At 35.5% G+C, this 17,940-nt stretch overlaps 1 protein-coding gene across 5 annotated transcripts in view; it reads right to left on the bottom strand.

Annotated features, from left to right (window-relative positions):
• Window positions 1–8,472: 8,472 nt before the first annotated feature.
• dntt (deoxynucleotidyltransferase, terminal) overlaps window positions 8,473–17,940 on the bottom strand; it is a 180,857-nt gene continuing 171,389 nt past the window's right edge. For all 5 annotated transcript variants that reach the window (XM_048204013.1, XM_048204016.1, XM_048204018.1 and 2 more), the window contains one exon: window positions 8,473–9,076. In XM_048204013.1, the coding sequence (XP_048059970.1) occupies window positions 8,990–9,076 (87 nt within the window). In that variant the 3' untranslated portion in view covers window positions 8,473–8,989. The remainder of the gene's footprint in view (window positions 9,077–17,940) is intronic.

The following is a 17,940-nucleotide window of genomic DNA, read 5'->3' as shown; positions in this document are numbered from 1 at the left end:
AAAAAGTATAAAGGTTTTACCACAGTATTTTGGACATGTACTATGATACCACAGTATATGCATTTCAGTAGCATGGTATTTTTTTAAAGTATAGCATTACCATCACTGTACCATGGTAAGGCCACAGTACCTTTTTGTAAGGAATTTAACTCTAATGTACTGTCAGTGCTATTGAGATACTATTATAGTTCTTATTAATATTTTGAATTTGTTTACATTGTCATATTTTGTTTTCATTTTCAATTTACTTAAAGTTTTAGTAATTTTGATGTATGTTTTTGTCATTTTATTAGTTGTTTTTTTTAATATGCCTATATAGTTTTATTAATTTTTTGTTTCAGTTTTAGATTTAGTTATTTTAGTACATCAAGTTGCATGTAAAGTGGTAATTCTGTTGTCAAAATGGCATCAGAAATGGTAGTTCAATATAAAAGAGCAGTGTTCAACATTTTGCTCACATTCCATTAACTATCTTAACCGGCTGTATAGTTCGTTCAGGCATGAAAGCCGTTCAGAGTCAAAGCTTCAGCCTCCGTTTCTTGAGTTTCTTTGTGAAGTTCTACTTTCTCAAAGTCCTCAGGGCCTTGGTGCTTACAGTCTGTGAAATGAGGTGATGCCTTTAAATAGTTCAGGTTCAGGGGTCGTCGAGGGGTTAAATGACTGTCAAAGCTGTGCGAACGTACACTATCGTCTCATTTACATATTCATGAGAATGGAGACCCAGCTTTGGATCAGGGTTGTGGAGGTGAAGAGCATAAACGGGTTAAGAAGATGTCCGTTATCAAACTGAAAAAGTGTGAAAATGTGCTTCTACAAAGCTGGACAGATGCACACACACACACACACACACACACTTACAAAACATTATCATAATTATAATTGTTCACTGATTTTGTTAAAAGCCTGCTGCTCATTAAAGAGCAATTATGTTTTTAATTGTTATTTTGCATGTAAAAAACCATCATTGTCATTATCAGCAAGAAGCCAGAATGAATGAGTTCTTATTAGAAGACAAATTTTAAAATCAAAACATGACTTGCAGGAACGTTCCTGATTTAATACAAGCTAAGATCTGTGACATGCTGTCGGTTACCAAAGAAAATCATTTCGACTCGTTTATCAGTTTGTACAAACAAGCAAACGTCATGTTTACAGTAATGAAGTTACAATGGATGTCTACATGGGGAAAGACACTGACTGCACATTAAAATACACAAGAATTAAACATCATATGAGATCAGACTGAATCTGACCAACTGCAAAAAAAAAAAAAAAAAAAAAAAAAAAAAAATCTTGTTTACCCTTCGGATTATCTGACCCCATTGGAAGATATTTTTTAAGCATTAAGTCAGTTAATGTTTTATCAGTTTTTCAGAAAACAAGGCTTAATATCTTCAGTCATTTTGCTTCTCCAGTAAATGTATTTTGATTTAAGAAAACATCAATTGTTGCTTGTTTTTAGTGTTATTTACATACTATTATTGTATTTATTAATATTTTGAATTAGCTTTCATTTTCAGTGTTCATTTTGCTATATGCTTAGGTCATTTACTATTATTTTTTAGCTATAATTTATTTTATTTCAGTTTTACTTTTAGTAATTTTAGAACTTTAAGGCAAAATTTCTCATTTCTAACAAGTTTAAATTTTCATTCTATTGTTTGTGTTTTATTTTATTAGCCTACTGGAAAGGATTTTTAATTGTATGTTTTATTTAATTTGTTTCTTATGCCACAGGTTGAGCTTAACTTGTATTAAACCCAGTACTTTCCTTTGAACAACAACTGATTTTAATTTTTTTTTTTTTTTTTTTTTTTTTGCATGAAAAATCACCATTTACCAACAGGAAGCTGTCAAAAATTAAAGTATTCTGAATAAAACAGTTCTTATTAAATAATCATTCAGAAGATCTCATCATCATTACATACAGAAACCTCAAAAAATCTGACAGAATTAATTACAACTTGACAATAGGAAATCAAGCGCAGCTCCTTTGTTTAATTAAGTCATCTTTCAAACCTTCTACTTTCAATGAACCAATCAAAACAAAGCTCAGTCAGGTCTATGTAGAAGAGCGAGATCTCGTCACCTCTCATCTGGGTCTCAGCCGCCCCTCGCTCTCCTCTGAACCGGTTACACAGGTCTCTCTCGGTTCAGTGACTGTGATGACAGGAAGTGAGAGAGTGCTGAGGGACCCACACTGACCTTAATCTGTCTGCAGCTTCCTGTGGCTCTGACTGCTCATGTGCACTTCAAACTAATAAATCACTGTCTACAACTACACTGAAAAAAGAGTTTTGAAGCTGTAAATAAAACAAAGATTATTTGAAAAATTCACATTAGATTCTATGGAAGCTTGTTTTCACCATAAAATAAAAATAAAAAGGTAATTGTAACTGAAAGGTAATTGTAATTTTTATCTCACAATTCTGACTTTTTTCTCAGAATTGCATGTTAAAGTCAGAATTGCATGATATAAAGTCAGAATTGTGAGTTATAAAGTCAGAATTGTGAGTTATAAAGTCAGAATTGCAAGTTATAAAGTCAGAATTGTGAGATATAAAGCCAGAATTGCGATATATAATCAAAATTGTGATATAAAGTCAGAATTGCGAGATATAAAGCCAGAATTGCGATATATAGTCAAAATTGTGATATAAAATCAGAATTGCGAGATATAAAGCCAGAATTGCGATATAAAGTCAAAATTGTGATATAAAATCAGAATTGTGAGATATAAAGTCAGAATTGCGCGATATAAAGTCAGAATTGAGTGATATAAAGTCAGAATTGCGAGATATAAAGTCAGAATTGCGAGTTATAAAGTCATAATTGCGAGTTATAAAGTCTGAATTGCGAGATATAAAGTCAGAATTGCGAGTTATAAAGTCAGAATTGCGTGATATAAAGTCAGAATTGCATGATATAAAGTCAGAATTGTGAGTTATAAAGTCTGAATTGCGAGATATAAAGTCAGAATTGCGTGATATAAAGTCAGAATTGCGAGTTATAAAGTCAGAATTGCGTGATATAAAGTCAGAATTGCGTGATTTAAATTCAGAATTGTGAGTTATAAAGTCTGAATTGCGAGATATAAAGTCAGAATTGCAAGATATTAAGTCAGAATTGCGAGTTATAAAGTCAGAATTGCGAGATATAAAGCCAGAATTGCGATATATAGTCAAAATTGTGATATAAAGTCAGAATTGCGAGATATAAAGCCAGAATTGCGATATATAGTCAAAATTGTGATATAAAGTCAGAATTGCGAGATATAAAGCCAGAATTGCGATATAAAGTCAAAATTGTGATATAAAATCAGAATTGTGAGATATAAAGTCAGAATTGCGAGTTATAAAGTCTGAATTGCGAGATATAAAGTCATAATTGCGAGTTATAAAGTCATAATTGCGAGTTATAAAGTCTGAATTGCGAGATATAAAGTCAGAATTGTGAGTTATAAAGTCTGAATTGCGAGATATAAAGTCATAATTGCGAGTTATAAAGTCATAATTGCGAGTTATAAAGTCTGAATTGCGAGATATAAAGTCAGAATTGCGAGTTATAAAGTCAGAATTGCGAGTTATAAAGTCAGAATTGCGTGATATAAAGTCAGAATTGCGTGATATAAAGTCAGAATTGTGAGTTATAAAGTCTGAATTGCGAGATATAAAGTCAGAATTGCGAGTTATAAAGTCAGAATTGCGTGATATAAAGTCAGAATTGCGTGATATAAAGTCAGAATTGCGAGATATAAAGTCAGAATTGCGAGTTATAAAGTCAGAATTGCGAGTTATAAAGTCAGAATTGCGAGATATAAAGTCAGAATTGCGAGTTATAAAGTCAGAATTGCGTGATATAAAGTCAGAATTGTGAGTTATAAAGTCTGAATTGCGAGATATAAAGTCTGAATTGCGAGATATAGTCAGAATTGCGTGATATAAAGTCAGAATTGCTCATGCAAATTTATCAGATTACTTTAAAAAACGTGAAAAAATTAAAATTATTAAAATGTAATATTAATAAAATATTTATTATTAATATTTTATATTATTAAATTATAATAAATATTATACGAATAAAGCAACGATTTTGCTAAAGAAAGTCGTTTGAACGACATGAGGGCGAGTAAATGATGACAAAATGTGTATTTTTGTGTGAACTGTCTCTTTAAGACTGAAATGATTCTTGCTCCCAGCAAAGTGTCTTTTATTAAAACCAGACAGAAAAGAACAGAGCAGAACTTTATTGTCAGCACATTAAGCTTTTTAAAGTTTGAATGTGCCGAAAGCATATTCAAAAATCAACTTTTATTAAAACTTTACTTTCTTCAACTCAAAAAAAAGCTCTGAGAAACTACAAAAATTAAACTCATTCAGATTACAGCATACAATATTAAAGCTCATAAACACACAGAGACTTGATTAGCATTTGCAAAGCTAGAGTTCTAATCATTTTCAAAACAAATAAATATTCAAAACAAATATGAATAAAATCCCTGCCAGCCTGAATCAGCACACAGAACTGCATCCAGACAATCATGTCCAGATAATAATCAGATCCATTTGCTCACACAGACTTGAGATTTGTGTAAGAACCCAGAATATTTAGTTGTATGAATATCTGAACATGCAATATATCAAAAGAAAACCCATTTTATTCTAGCTTCACGCATTCTTTTTTAATCAACACTTGAATGTGGGTAAGTTTTATCAAAAAGCAACGTTTTGAGCAAAAAGCTGAGAAAATCAAATTTCTGTCAAAGACTTCATCCAGATCGGATTCAGAGCAATGATTAAAGATTAGTTCACTTTCAAATAAAAAATTCCTGATAACTTACTCACCCCCATGTCATCCAAGATATCCATGTCCACCTTCCTTATTCAACTTATGGAACGAACGTGGCATCAGTTCTGTTTTTTACGTAAGTTGAATAGGGAAGGTGTAGGACATACAGCGTAAGCATTTTGAAGAATTCGGAAGGCGGTCTGGCAGAAGCACTTGATCGTTTGTGTTTATAAGCATATACATTTTTATTTTTATTTTTACAAACCTGATTCCAAAAAAGTTGGGACACTGTACAAATTGTGAATAAAAAAGGAATGCAATCATTTACAAATCTCATAAACTTATATTTTATTCACAATAGAATATAGATAACATATCAAATGTTGAAAGTGAGACATTTTGAAATGTCATGCCAAATATTGGCTCATTTTGGATTTCATGAGAGCTACACATTCCAAAAAAGTCGGGACAGGTAGCAATAAGAGGCCGGAAAAGTTAAATGTACATATAAGGAACAGCTGGAGGACCAATTTGCATCTTATTAGGTCAATTGGCAACATGATTGGGTATAAAAAGAGCCTCTCAGAGTGGCAGTGTCTCTCAGAAGTCAAGATGGGCAGAGGATCACCAATTCCCCCAATGGAGCGGCCAAAAATAGTGGAGCAATATCAGAAAGGAGTTTCTCAGCAAAAAATTGCAAAGAGCTTGAAGTTATCATCATCTACAGTGCATAATATCATCCAAAGATTTAGAGAATCTGGAACAATCTCTGTGCGTAAGGGTCAAGGCCGGAAAACCATACTGGATGCCCGTGGTCTTCGGGCCCTTAGACGGCACTGCATCACATACAGGAATGCTACTGTAATGGAAATCACAACATGGGCTCAGGAATACTTCCAGAAAACATTGTCGGTGAACACAATCCACCGTGCCATTCGCCGTTGCCGGCTAAAACTCTATAGGTCAAAAAAGAAGCCATATCTAAACATGATCCAGAAGCGCAGGCGTTTTCTCTGGGCCAAGGCTCATTTAAAATGGACTGTGGCAAAGTGGAAAACTGTTCTGTGGTCAGACGAATCAAAATTTGAAGTTCTTTTTGGAAAACTGGGACGCCATGTCATCCGGACTAAAGAGGACAAGGACAACCCAAGTTGTTATCAGCGCTCAGTTCAGAAGCCTGCATCTCTGATGGTATGGGGTTGCATGAGTGCGCGTAGCATGGGCAGCTTACACATCTGGAAAGGCACCATCAATGCTGAAAGGTATATCCAAGTTCTAGAACAACACATGCTCCCATCCAGACATTGTCTCTTTCAGGGAAGACCTTGCATTTTCCATCATGACAATGCCAGACCACATACTGCATCAATTACAACATCATGGCTGCGTAGAAGAAGGATCCAGGTACTGAAATGGCCAGCCTGCAGTCCAGATCTTTCACCCATAGAAAACATTTGGCGCATCATAAAGAGGAAGATGCGACAAAGAAGACCTAAGACAGTTGAGCAACTAGAAGCCTGTATTAGACAAGAATGGGACAACATTCCTATTCCTAAACTTGAGCAACTTGTCTCCTCAGTCCCCAGACGTTTGCAGACTGTTATAAAAAGAAGAGGGGATGCCACACAGTGGTAAACATGGCTTTGTCCCAACTTTTTTGAGATGTTTTGATGCCATGAAATTTAAAAATCAACTTATTTTTCCCTTAAAATGATACATTTTCTCAGTTTAAACATTTGATATGTCATCTATGTTGTATTCTGAATAAAATATTGAAATTTGAAACTTCCACATCATTGCATTCTGTTTTTATTCACAATTTGTACAGTGTCCCAACTTTTTTGGAATCGGGTTTGTAGAAAATGACCGATAGTTTCACTAGATAAGACCCTTATTCCTCGTCTGGGATCGTTTAAAGCCCTTTGAAGCTGCACTGAAACTGTAATTTTGACCTTCAACCATTTGGGGTCAATTGAAGTCCACTATAAGGAGAATAATCCTGGAATGTTTTCATCAAAAACCTTAATTTCTTTTCGATTGAAGAAAGAAGGGCATGGACATCTTGGATGACATGGGGGTGAGTAAATTATCAGGAAAATTTTATTTGAAAGTGAACTCATCCTTTAAAACACAGATGGAGCAGATCAAGTCCATCAACACCTCGATATTTCATTCATTAACGTTAGACAGTTTTGATTTATATGCTATTGAATATTTGATTGTTGCGTTATTTTACACATGCGTCAGCATGCATCTGTCACTTGTTTCATCTTCTTCTTCGTCTGTGTTTTGATCCGGAGATTCTGTAGTCTTTCAGAAGATGTGTAATAGCGCCCCCTACCGTATAATAATGAAAACACAGATTATGGTAGAGAAAATTCCATCAATGGCGGGGAAAGAGTTAACTATAATAGCAAAGTCAGAATTGAATGATTCTTTTGTTATGGAAGATTACTCATCCAAAACACAGCACAGCAGAGTCTGGTGGGAATTGTGGTGTTGCTGTGGGTTGTAAAATTCATTGTAAAGTAATTTCATGCCAACACAACAGTAGCTAACCCAGTTTGAACGCTCAAGCTGGTTCAGTCCGGTTCACAGGAATGACGCTCTGTGGTTTTGTTGTGTGTGTTTTGGAAAGGGTCAGAAATAAAAAGAGGGCAAGAGAGAGAAAGAGAGGCCCTCGGGTCGAGTCCTGGAAATGCCTGTGCTGTTCTACTTAAAGATCCTTAAATAGGAAGATCTGGACCTTACGACATTGTGGGTTACGCCAGACTCAATGGAGTCGTCATTTTGAATAACAGACATAACATGATGAAGAGGTGTGCATGCAATGAAGTCTCACAGTGATGTGAGTATCAGCGTTTACAATCAAACAAACATGAAATGAGTGTTTAAATATCACACCATGTCAGCAGCGCTCACTAAATTAAACATGCGGTGCCTTACGGTGTAACATCTTTACATAATTTCCATTATAATTAATCAAATTTGAGTCATTTAAATATATAGCCAGGCCATGATTATTTCTACTAATTTAAATAATATTTTGATTAACATTCACTAATGTTCAAAAGGTCTATTGATAAATGAACATTAAAAGGCTGCTCTGATGTAATATCATGTAACTCTACTAACTAAACTAATGTTTGAGAGACTAAGAGAAGGAGATGTTGAATATTAATCATCTATTTAAATGCAGAGAATCTGCCAAACTACAGCTTAAAGTAAACCCATTTTAAATGCAATAATTTGACACATACTTCTCTTCAAAGCTTTGGGGTCAGTAAGATTAAAAGAAAAAAATACTTTTATTCAGCAAGGACACATTAAATTGATCAAAAGTGACAGTAAAGTCATTTATAATGTTACAAAAGATTTCTATTTCAAATTAATGTTATTCTTTCTATTCAACTTTCTATCCATGAAAAAATACTGATGTATGACGGTTTCCACAAAAATCTGAAGCAGTACGACTGTTTTCAAAATTGATCATAATCAGAAATGTTTCTTGAGCTTCAAATCAGCATATTAGAATGATTTCTGAAGGATCATGTGACACTGAAGACTGGAGTAATAATGCTGAAAATTCAGCTTTGATCACAGGAATAAATTACAGTTTACAATATATTCACATAGAAAACAGCTCTTTTAAATTGTAATAATATTTCACAATTTTTACTGTAGTTTTGATCAAATAAATGCAGCTTTGGTGAGAAGAAGAGACTTCAGAAGTTCAAAAACATTTTTTAAAAAATCATATCGACTGCAAACTTTTGAACGAAAGTGTATTTCCAAACAAAACATGGAAAAAAATGTAGAGTGAGACTTTTACTCTATCCATCATCAGTTGAATAAATTCTGAAAAGTGAGTGATTTTAAAGATACTTTTAGGAAATTGGTATATACAGTAAGCAATCATTACTTTTGCAGCTACAGAAATTACACACATTTTTTGTTAAATGCTTTGAAAAGTGTGCTTATGCATCTTTCTCTCAAATACGCTGTGATCTTTTCTTACTAATGCAGTGACACTCAGACATTTTTTTAAGGGAGTACAAATACTTTTGCTAAACAAAGAAAATAACAACACATGAACTATCAATAATCCTCACACTGGCTGGTCAAATCATACAGCAGCTGTTTCAGTGTGAGTCAGCGTCATTCTGATGGCTCCCGCTGATGCTGCTGAATCCGAGTCAAACTAGGCATTTCTTTGCCAGGGTTCAATAAACTCTAAACCCAAATGGGCAAAGATGTCCTCTTCTGTGCTAGCAGGCAAAAAGGCTTTCTGGAGAGAGAGAGAGAGAGAGAGAGAGAGAGAGAGAGAGAGAAAGAACGGTGAGTTCATGTGATTTCCGTTGTCTGTCACACCGCAGAGAATAATGTGAGGAAACTCACAGGACTTGACGAATGATTCAACAGAGACACTGTGAGAGGATGAAGAATCACAGCAGCCATGTTATTGCACATTTAAAGGTCAGTGAATGTGATTGTTTCAGATTGCTGAATCCTCTGTATTTACATTGAGTCTCATGATGACTGTCTGTAAATGTTCTGTAAAGCAGAGCGCCTCAACAGACGCATCAGAAACAAACAACGGCTCATGGAAAGCAGAGAGAAGCCATACTGAATGCAAGCGATAACATGCAACTAACCGTATATCTGCACATTGTTAGGAGGACAAAATAAATAAACTCACCAACATTTAAAAAGATGGAGAAAACACTTTTTGACATACATTTTAAAGCGGACATACATATAATGCCCCTTTTACAAGATGTAATATAAGTCTCTGGTGTCTCCAGAATGTGTGTGTGAAGTTTCAGCTCAAAATCCCCCACAGATCATTTATTATAGCTTGTCAAATTTGCCTCTATTTGGGTGTGAGCAAAAACACCCCATTTTTGTGTGTGTCCCTTTAAATGGAAATGAACTGGTGCTCCCCGCCCCCTTTCCAGAAGAGGGCGGAGCTTTAACAGCTCAACAAAAACAAAGCTGGAGAATCTCACGCAGCCAAAATGACGAAAGTGTTCAGCCTTACATTGTTCAAACCGGAGTCGACACTGATGGAGAGACTCAGGAAGAAGTTACAACTTTTAGACGTTTCTGAATGGTTAGTGGATAAATTGATGTAGTTGCTGTGGAGTTGATTCAACTCATCCACTAGCATGTGCCGTCATGTTCATCTTTTGTGTTGAATTGACCCTCGTTTGTGAAGCAGTCCGGTGTAAAATGACGGCATGTCAACAACACTCTACTACAACAACTCTTCCTCTTCTCTAAAGCAGCCCAACATGGCCCCTAATGACTGCTAGTTGACATGTAGTTGCAAAGCTATAGTTAGTAAAATGTCTTAAGTGGACTATCGACCCTCTCTGCAATTCTCCTCTTCTCTAGCTTGCTTCCTAATCTAGTTATCTAATATGCCTGGCATTATGAATATTGTTGGCTCTTTGATGAATTGCTCTTTGGTTAAAAGTGTCTGCTAAATGCATAAATGTAAATGTGAAAAGTAACAAGCAGCAAAAAACATTTTAGGTAAAAGAACACACAACCCAGACTATAAGATAAGACGTTCATCTATCTCAAGCTTCACTTGCATTCATCTACATGCACAGAAGTCAGTTTCCCAGATTTCACCAGCATTCACCTCAGCACTTGACACTGCACGAGTGCTCGCATATGATGACTATTCGAGCAAACCAGAGGCGTGCACTGCATTAACAACCTTGCTGACCTTGCCACGGACGGGAGTTAGGGGACAAAGCCATTACAGACGTCAAAACTGATGAGCGAGGCAGAGTGCGTCTGTGCTCAGGGCGTGATGTCATGAGATGGTAAATATCTCGGCTGGAGAGGCGAGTCTGACTCACCGCGGCAGCGGAAGGGAAGCTGTGAGCTCGACACGTCCTGCCTGGAAGTGCTAAACTGGAACTAACTTGTCAGAGTGAGGCGGAGGAAATAGAAAGCATGCGAACACAGTTAGAAGGAACGACAGGCTGCTGCACAAACCAGGTGGAAAGACGAGTTCAAAGTATCCGGTTTAATTTCCCCACATCGTTATTTACAATGCAAATGAGGGAGGGCGGAGCCACAGAGATCTGGATTCTTCCTGTGACGTGTGACAATGGAAAAACAACAACAAACGCTGTACACAAAAATATATTATACAACATCGTTCAAAAGTTTGGGGTCAGGAAGAAGTTTTTGTAAGAAGTCTTTTATGCTCACTAAGGCTGCATTTATTTGAACAAAAATACAGTAAAAACAGTGAAATATTATTAGAATTTAAAATAACTGTTTTCTATATGAATATATAGTAAAAAGTCATTTATTCCTGTGATCAAAGCTGAATTTTCAGCATCATTACTCCAGTCTTCAGTGTCACATGATCCTTCAGAAATCATTCTAATATGATGATTTAATGCTCAAGAAACATTTCTGACAGTGTTAAAAACATATTTTTGTGTAAACAGCGAAACATTTTATTTTTCAGGATTCTTTGATGAATAGAAAGTTCAGAAGAACAGCATTTATTTGAAATAGAAATCTATTGTAACATTATAAATGTCACTTTTGATCAATTCAATGCATCCTTGCTGATTAAAAATATTAATTTCTTTTTTAAATGACCCCAAACTTTATGTCTTCATACAGATCAAAAACAACAGACACAACATCTGACATCCATCTTTCCGTTCCTGTAACTGTAAGAGTATCACTAACACACGGCATCCTCTGCACTGCACAAATCCAGACTTTTTGGCAAGTATACAGCTGCATGAAAAAACAATAAATTTTGCACTCCATTCGACCGTTTTTGATTAATTCTGGCAGAATGTGCATAAAAATTTCATCACTGAGAGAGTATCAAGAGTGCAAGGATCTGGCGGGAAAGCGTCTGTTCCAGCGTTCGACGGGTGTGAGCCCCGCTCAAATCAAGCATGATCCCACATGCCAAACTAAGCCTGGCTTGAGAAATGCCCATTCCCTACAATCCCCACAATCCCTCAGATACTCCATATGGGAAGAGCTCCACATTAATTACAGCACGTCTCCAGCACACAAACACATCAAGAAGATCTGAGACTTTATATGTCCAGCAGATCTACAGCTAATGCTCATACTAGAAACCCTGCTTGAGCACATTAGCAGTGCCTTATTTAAAAATATCATCATAACATAATCTTTAATATCTATTTCATTCAATGCAACAGGTTTATTTAGCATTTAAGTGGTGTAATCAAAAGGTGCCGTAGCTGGTCATCATTCTGTTATGATGCTCACTGATCTCTTGAAGTGTTGCTGAAAGTGTCCATATAATCCTGTGTTTATGAATAACACTATAAATGTGCAGATGTGTTCATATATTTAATGTTTCATTTCATAATAATTTCTAATAGGTTTCCCAAACACTCATATTGTGCCTTCTGTCCTGTCTTCCATTGTTCAATCAACGCAACAGCTCCATGTCTCCAGTTTAACTAACTTTCTCAGTAAGATCAAAGACTTCAGATATACAAAAATGGCACGTGGAAAGTGCAATATGGTGGAATAAGCCCCGCCTTCTAAATAAAAGAGCCAATCGCCAATTGATAAAGTCATTGCATCACTGATGAATGACTTGCCTTAAAGGGACTTTGGTAAGATTCTGTTGCTCCGCCATGACTTGACCTGAAAGACAAATCTGTAATGTTGCTGTTTGAGCATAATCTGCAAAGTTACGACACTCAAAGTTCAATGCAAAGGGAGATATTTTATTTTACAGAAATCGCTTTTTAAGGACTACAACAAACAGCTGGTAGGGACTACAGCGGGCTTCTTCTCGGGCTGGTGACATCACAAACCTCAAAATTTACATAAACCCCGCCCCCGAGACCATGTTAGAGAAGAGGAAGAGTTGTTGTAGTAGAGTGTTGTTGACATGCCGTCATTTTACGCCGGACTGCTTCACAAACGAGGGTCAATTCAACACAAAAGATGAACATGACGGCACATGCTAGTGGATGAGTTGAATCAACTCCACAGCAACTACATAAATGTATCCACTAACCATTCAGAAACGTCTAAAAGTTGTAACTTCTTCCTGAGTCTCTCCATCAGTGTCGACTCCGGTTTGAACAATGTAAGGCTGAACACCGTTACTGACAATCCTCATTTTGGCTGCGTGAGATTCTCCAGCTTTGTTGTTGTTGAGCTGTTAAAGCTCCGCCCTCTTCTGGAAAGGGTGCCGAGAGCAGCAGCTCATTTGCATTTAAAGGGACACACACAAAAACGGCGTGTTTTTGCTCACACCCAAATAGGGGCAAATTTGTCAAGCTATAATAAATGATCTGTGGGGGATTTTGAGCTGAAACTTCACTGACACATTCTGGGGACACCAGAGACGTATATTACATCTTGTGAAAGGAGCATAATAGGACCCCTTTAATGAGCCGAAGAGAGCGCATGTCACACCTCTCTTTGTCAATTTGCACTGGTTGCCAATAGCCGCTCGCGTCAAATTCACACTTTCTCATTGAGAATGGGCAACATACTTCTTAGATCGAAATTTGTTGCCCATTCTCAATGGGAAAGTGCCCAAGAAACATCGCTCTGAAAAACTGCCCAGCAACATTTGCTCAAAAAATTTGCCCTGTGTATCATCAGCAAAAGAGGCACAAAAAAACTTTCATGGACCTTTACCTTGCCTGTTCCAAGGTGTAGGAATCAGGCAGGTAATTCCACCAGCAGAGAACAGTCAAAGTATCAAGAAACGGCTAAAGATGCATCGCTTTCGTCAACACTTGACCCATTAATACTAACACTTACTAACCTTGCTACATGTGTGCTAGACTTACTGTGACTTACTGTATTGTTGCCCTCTTGTGGGTTTGATTGCTTCTATTGTTCTCCTCATTTGTAAGTGGCTTTGGATAAAATCATCTGCTAAATGTAAATCTTGTTTGCTTTTTAAATCTAAAAGGAATTCTCATTTCATTTCTGAATGGTGCACAGCCCTGCTTTCGATTGCACTGCCCTAAAACATGCAGCACAGCCAGTTTAGTCGAATAGCAAACTCTTATGAGACGGTTCTTATAAATCAAAAATCCAATGTGTAGTTGAAGATTAAAGGGATAGTTCACTGAAAAATTGTCATTTTCTCCCCCTCATGTCATGTACAACTTACTTTCTACTGTGGAACACAAAGATGATGTTTTGAAAAACATTGTCCAAGCAACAATGGCCACACTGACTTTCATTATATGGACAAAATACAGGAGAAAAAAAAAAAAAAAAAGGTTTTCCACATCAGAAAGAACAATGGGCTGAGATTATATGAGTTTGACAAAATGATTCAGTTTTGACTCAGAACACAAACTGTCTTAATAAATGGTGTTTTAATAACTATTGCCAAAACAGGCTATTGCTTTTGTTTAATATATTTGTTAGGTATATACTTAGGATCAGACAAGTATGATTCTCATATCTCATTCTGCAGAACCATCTTTTTTTTTAACTTTATTTTTGCACTGCTGTCTCATTGAGAGATAGTAGCAGCGTTATAAGAGTTGTTCATTTGTGTGTGTGTGTGTGTGTGTGTGTGTGTGTGTGTGTGTGTGTGTGTGTGTGTGTGTGTGTGTGTGTGTGTGTGTGTTTTACTGTTGAAGAGATACAGAGGCTGCAGCCACATACAGTTATTAATATACTTGTCACAGCTTTGTGTGTCACACCATTTCTCTGCCTTAATAGTGTTTAAATGTGTGCAGCAGATGTACTGCAGTCAGAAACACACCCACACACAAAAACTGAGAGAGTCGGTGTGAGAACACAGATCACACGGATCTCAGAGACAGCTGGACAGCACAGTAGAGAATATGGCAGCGGCATCCGTCACATCTCTGTTATGCTGCAAAAATAACACTATTCTTAAGGCAAGACACTGAAGGTGAATAGGGTCAAAATTAAACTATAATTATTAATCACAGTATCAAGACAATTGTTTTGTATTACAAGTTTGCTAAAAAAAGTTGTTTAAATATACAAATGAGGCACTGATTAAATATGCATTCATTTGCATATATTTCCAGAGCACAGATTCAAACTTTGTGTTCATTTTGTTGACATACTAGAGTTCAAGGTGTTTTTTTTTATCACTCCAGAAAATCTGAAAATACTGTCAACAGCCAGAAAACAAATACATTTTCATTGTTATTGTTTTTTTTTTATCTTTAAAATACAGATGTGAACTATGGATGCTTGTTTTCGCCACTAAATAAAAAAATAGAAAAAGGTAATTGTGACTTTTTAACTCGCAATTCTGACTTTATAACAACTAATTTTGACTTTATATCTTGCAATTCTGACTTTATATCACGCCATTCTGACTATATCACCCAATCCTGACTTTATATCACGCAATTTTGATTTTATATCACCCAATTCCGACTTAATAACTCACAATTCTGACTTTATATCATGCAAATCTGACTTTATATCTCACAATTCTGACTTTATATCATGCAAATCTGACTTTATATCTCACAATTCTGACTTTATATCCTGCAATTCTGACTTTATATCCTACAATTCTGACTTTATATCCTACAATTCTGACTTTATATCCTGCAATTCTGACTTTATATCATGCAATTGTGACTTTATATCTCGCAATTCTGACTTTATAACTCACAATTCTGACTTTATATCCTGCAATTCTGACTTCATAACTGGCAATTCTGACTTTATAACTGGCAATTCTGACTTTATATCATGCAATTGTGACTTTATATCATGCAAATCTGACTTTATAACTCACAATTCTGACTTTATAACTGGCAATTCTGACTTTATATCACTCAATTCTGACTTTATATCCTGCAATTCTGACTTCATAACTGGCAATTCTGACTTTATATCAGGCAAATCTGACTTTATAACTCGCAATTCTGACTTTATAACTCGCAATTATGACTTTATATCATGCAATTCTGACTGTATAACTCACAATTCTGACTTTATATCATGCAATTGTGACTTTATATCATGTAAATCTGACTTTATAACTCGCAATTCTGACTTTATATCATGCAATTCTGACTTTATATCCTGCAATTCTGACTTCATAACTGGCAATTCTGACTTTATATCAGGCAAATCTGACTTTATAACTCGCAATTATGACTTTATATCATGCAATTCTGACTGTATATTATGCAATTCTGACTGTATAACTCACAATTCTGACTTTATATCATGCAATTCTGACTTCATAACTCACAATTCTGAGAAAAAAAAGTCAGAATTGTGAGATATAAACTCGTAAATGGGAGAAAAATAGTCAGAATTGAAAATAAATAAAATAGTCAGATAAAAAATTTTATCTTTTTTATTTTTTATTTCATGGCGAAAACAAGCTTTGTGTGTAAAGAGATTTCTGACTCAAATTCACCGCCTTTAAAGATATGCATTCAAATTGAAACCAGATGCAAAGAGATAAAGTCCAATACAATAAACATAAAAGTGTATTTGGATGTTTTATTTCCACATAGTCTGAAAGAAGACATGTTATGGAAGCAAAAATAGAGCAATATCTCAATATGGACCAGTGCATTGAAAAGCAATGTTTTGTCCCCAGTGTCTGGCCTTTGGAATTGGAATTTGGAATCAGGAATTGCTGGTAAATGCTGGAAATACATCATGTATCCCCACTGACAGGCACTAAAAAACAAACTTTTTCAAAGCAACACATAAATTATTGCATTATATTAAAGTGTATGATTTACCAGACATGATATAATATGCATTAAATAGTTCCCTGTCTGCTGCCTCCGACAGTTCAAGAAGAGAAAATTAACTAAAGTTAAGTCATTTGCAGTCTTTGCAGGAGAATTTTAATTGGTTAAGTTATGTTGTTAATTTATCACTTTAAAGGTCTGGGTTTAATTTACAAATAAATTAGCTGTATAAAAGATCTTTCTCCTTCATTTACTGATTGAATATGCACAGACATCCACGTTCCTGCTCCCACTAAAACGCCTTCATTCTGTTCTGTTGATGTCTAATGTCACATTAAGTAAAGCCAAATGCATTAACTGTGTTAAATAAATTCATGTCCTTAAACATTTAATTAAAGTCTCATGATTAGTCTGCTCAGTTATCTGACATCACATGTTCTGTGCGTTTCAGTCTTCAGCGCTCCTGACGATAGTTTTAAAATGCTTTATTCTTAAAAATAATATACTTTTAGTTTTCTGAGTGGCAATGACGACATTTATTTAAACATGAAAAGCAGCCGTTCATGTTCTGAAATTTAATTTCTGGCTCTTAAAGACAAAAGTGAAGCCCACAATAAAAATGGTAATTGAGAAGAATAAGCAGCTTTGCGTTCACCTGTCTGTCTGGCTTATGCTCAGCGAGATAATACGTGGATTAAATTAAGTGTTAACTTTGAAATATGATGCCAGGTTACATGTTAGACTACATCTTGATCTTATCAAGCTTTTCATTTTAGTATTGTGAAATCATTTTAATAACTTAATTCACTTAATTATTATGTGGTGCCTCCAGAAGTTTCTGAGGTCAAATTAAACTGAGGTTAATTTCCAGCATATTTGGGGTTCATTTTAAGCAAGCGATACTGTCATTTTTAAACAACAGCTGAGTTAAATAAAACTACCCAGCAAAACGAACTTTGATCATAAAACTAAGAATTTAAAAATAATCTTAATAAAACATTATCGTAAAATATTGATATTTATATGCATTTTATGATGTTACAAAGCATATCTCTTTGATTTACATCACAAGCATCAAAAATTTCATCTTTTGGTTCATATAAATATCAGTATCTGCACCAAAATGCATAATTTTGCTCAGTTTGAGCCTTTGCATATAGAGGTGTTTTTTTCCCTCTATCATACTATGAGCCATAAAAGCCTCATGTATCAAATATGATAGAAAACAAAAAACACACATGCAAACTTTGTGCTGAAATGATGTGCTGTGATTGTGTCACAGCTCTACTGGCTCTATAATCATCTATGCGATTCATCTGCGTAGCATAATTATTGCTCACAAATTCACAAACACACACATTAGAGCCGGAACATCTGTCCTCTGGATCTCTCCTCCGGCCGGAACTCAGTGCAACCGAATGCACACGATAATAGA

The sequence above is a fragment of the Megalobrama amblycephala genome, linkage group LG10 (assembly GCF_018812025.1).
Source record: "Megalobrama amblycephala isolate DHTTF-2021 linkage group LG10, ASM1881202v1, whole genome shotgun sequence".
Lineage (NCBI taxonomy): Eukaryota > Metazoa > Chordata > Actinopteri > Cypriniformes > Xenocyprididae > Megalobrama > Megalobrama amblycephala.
This window is presented reverse-complemented; position numbering and strand designations above follow the sequence as displayed.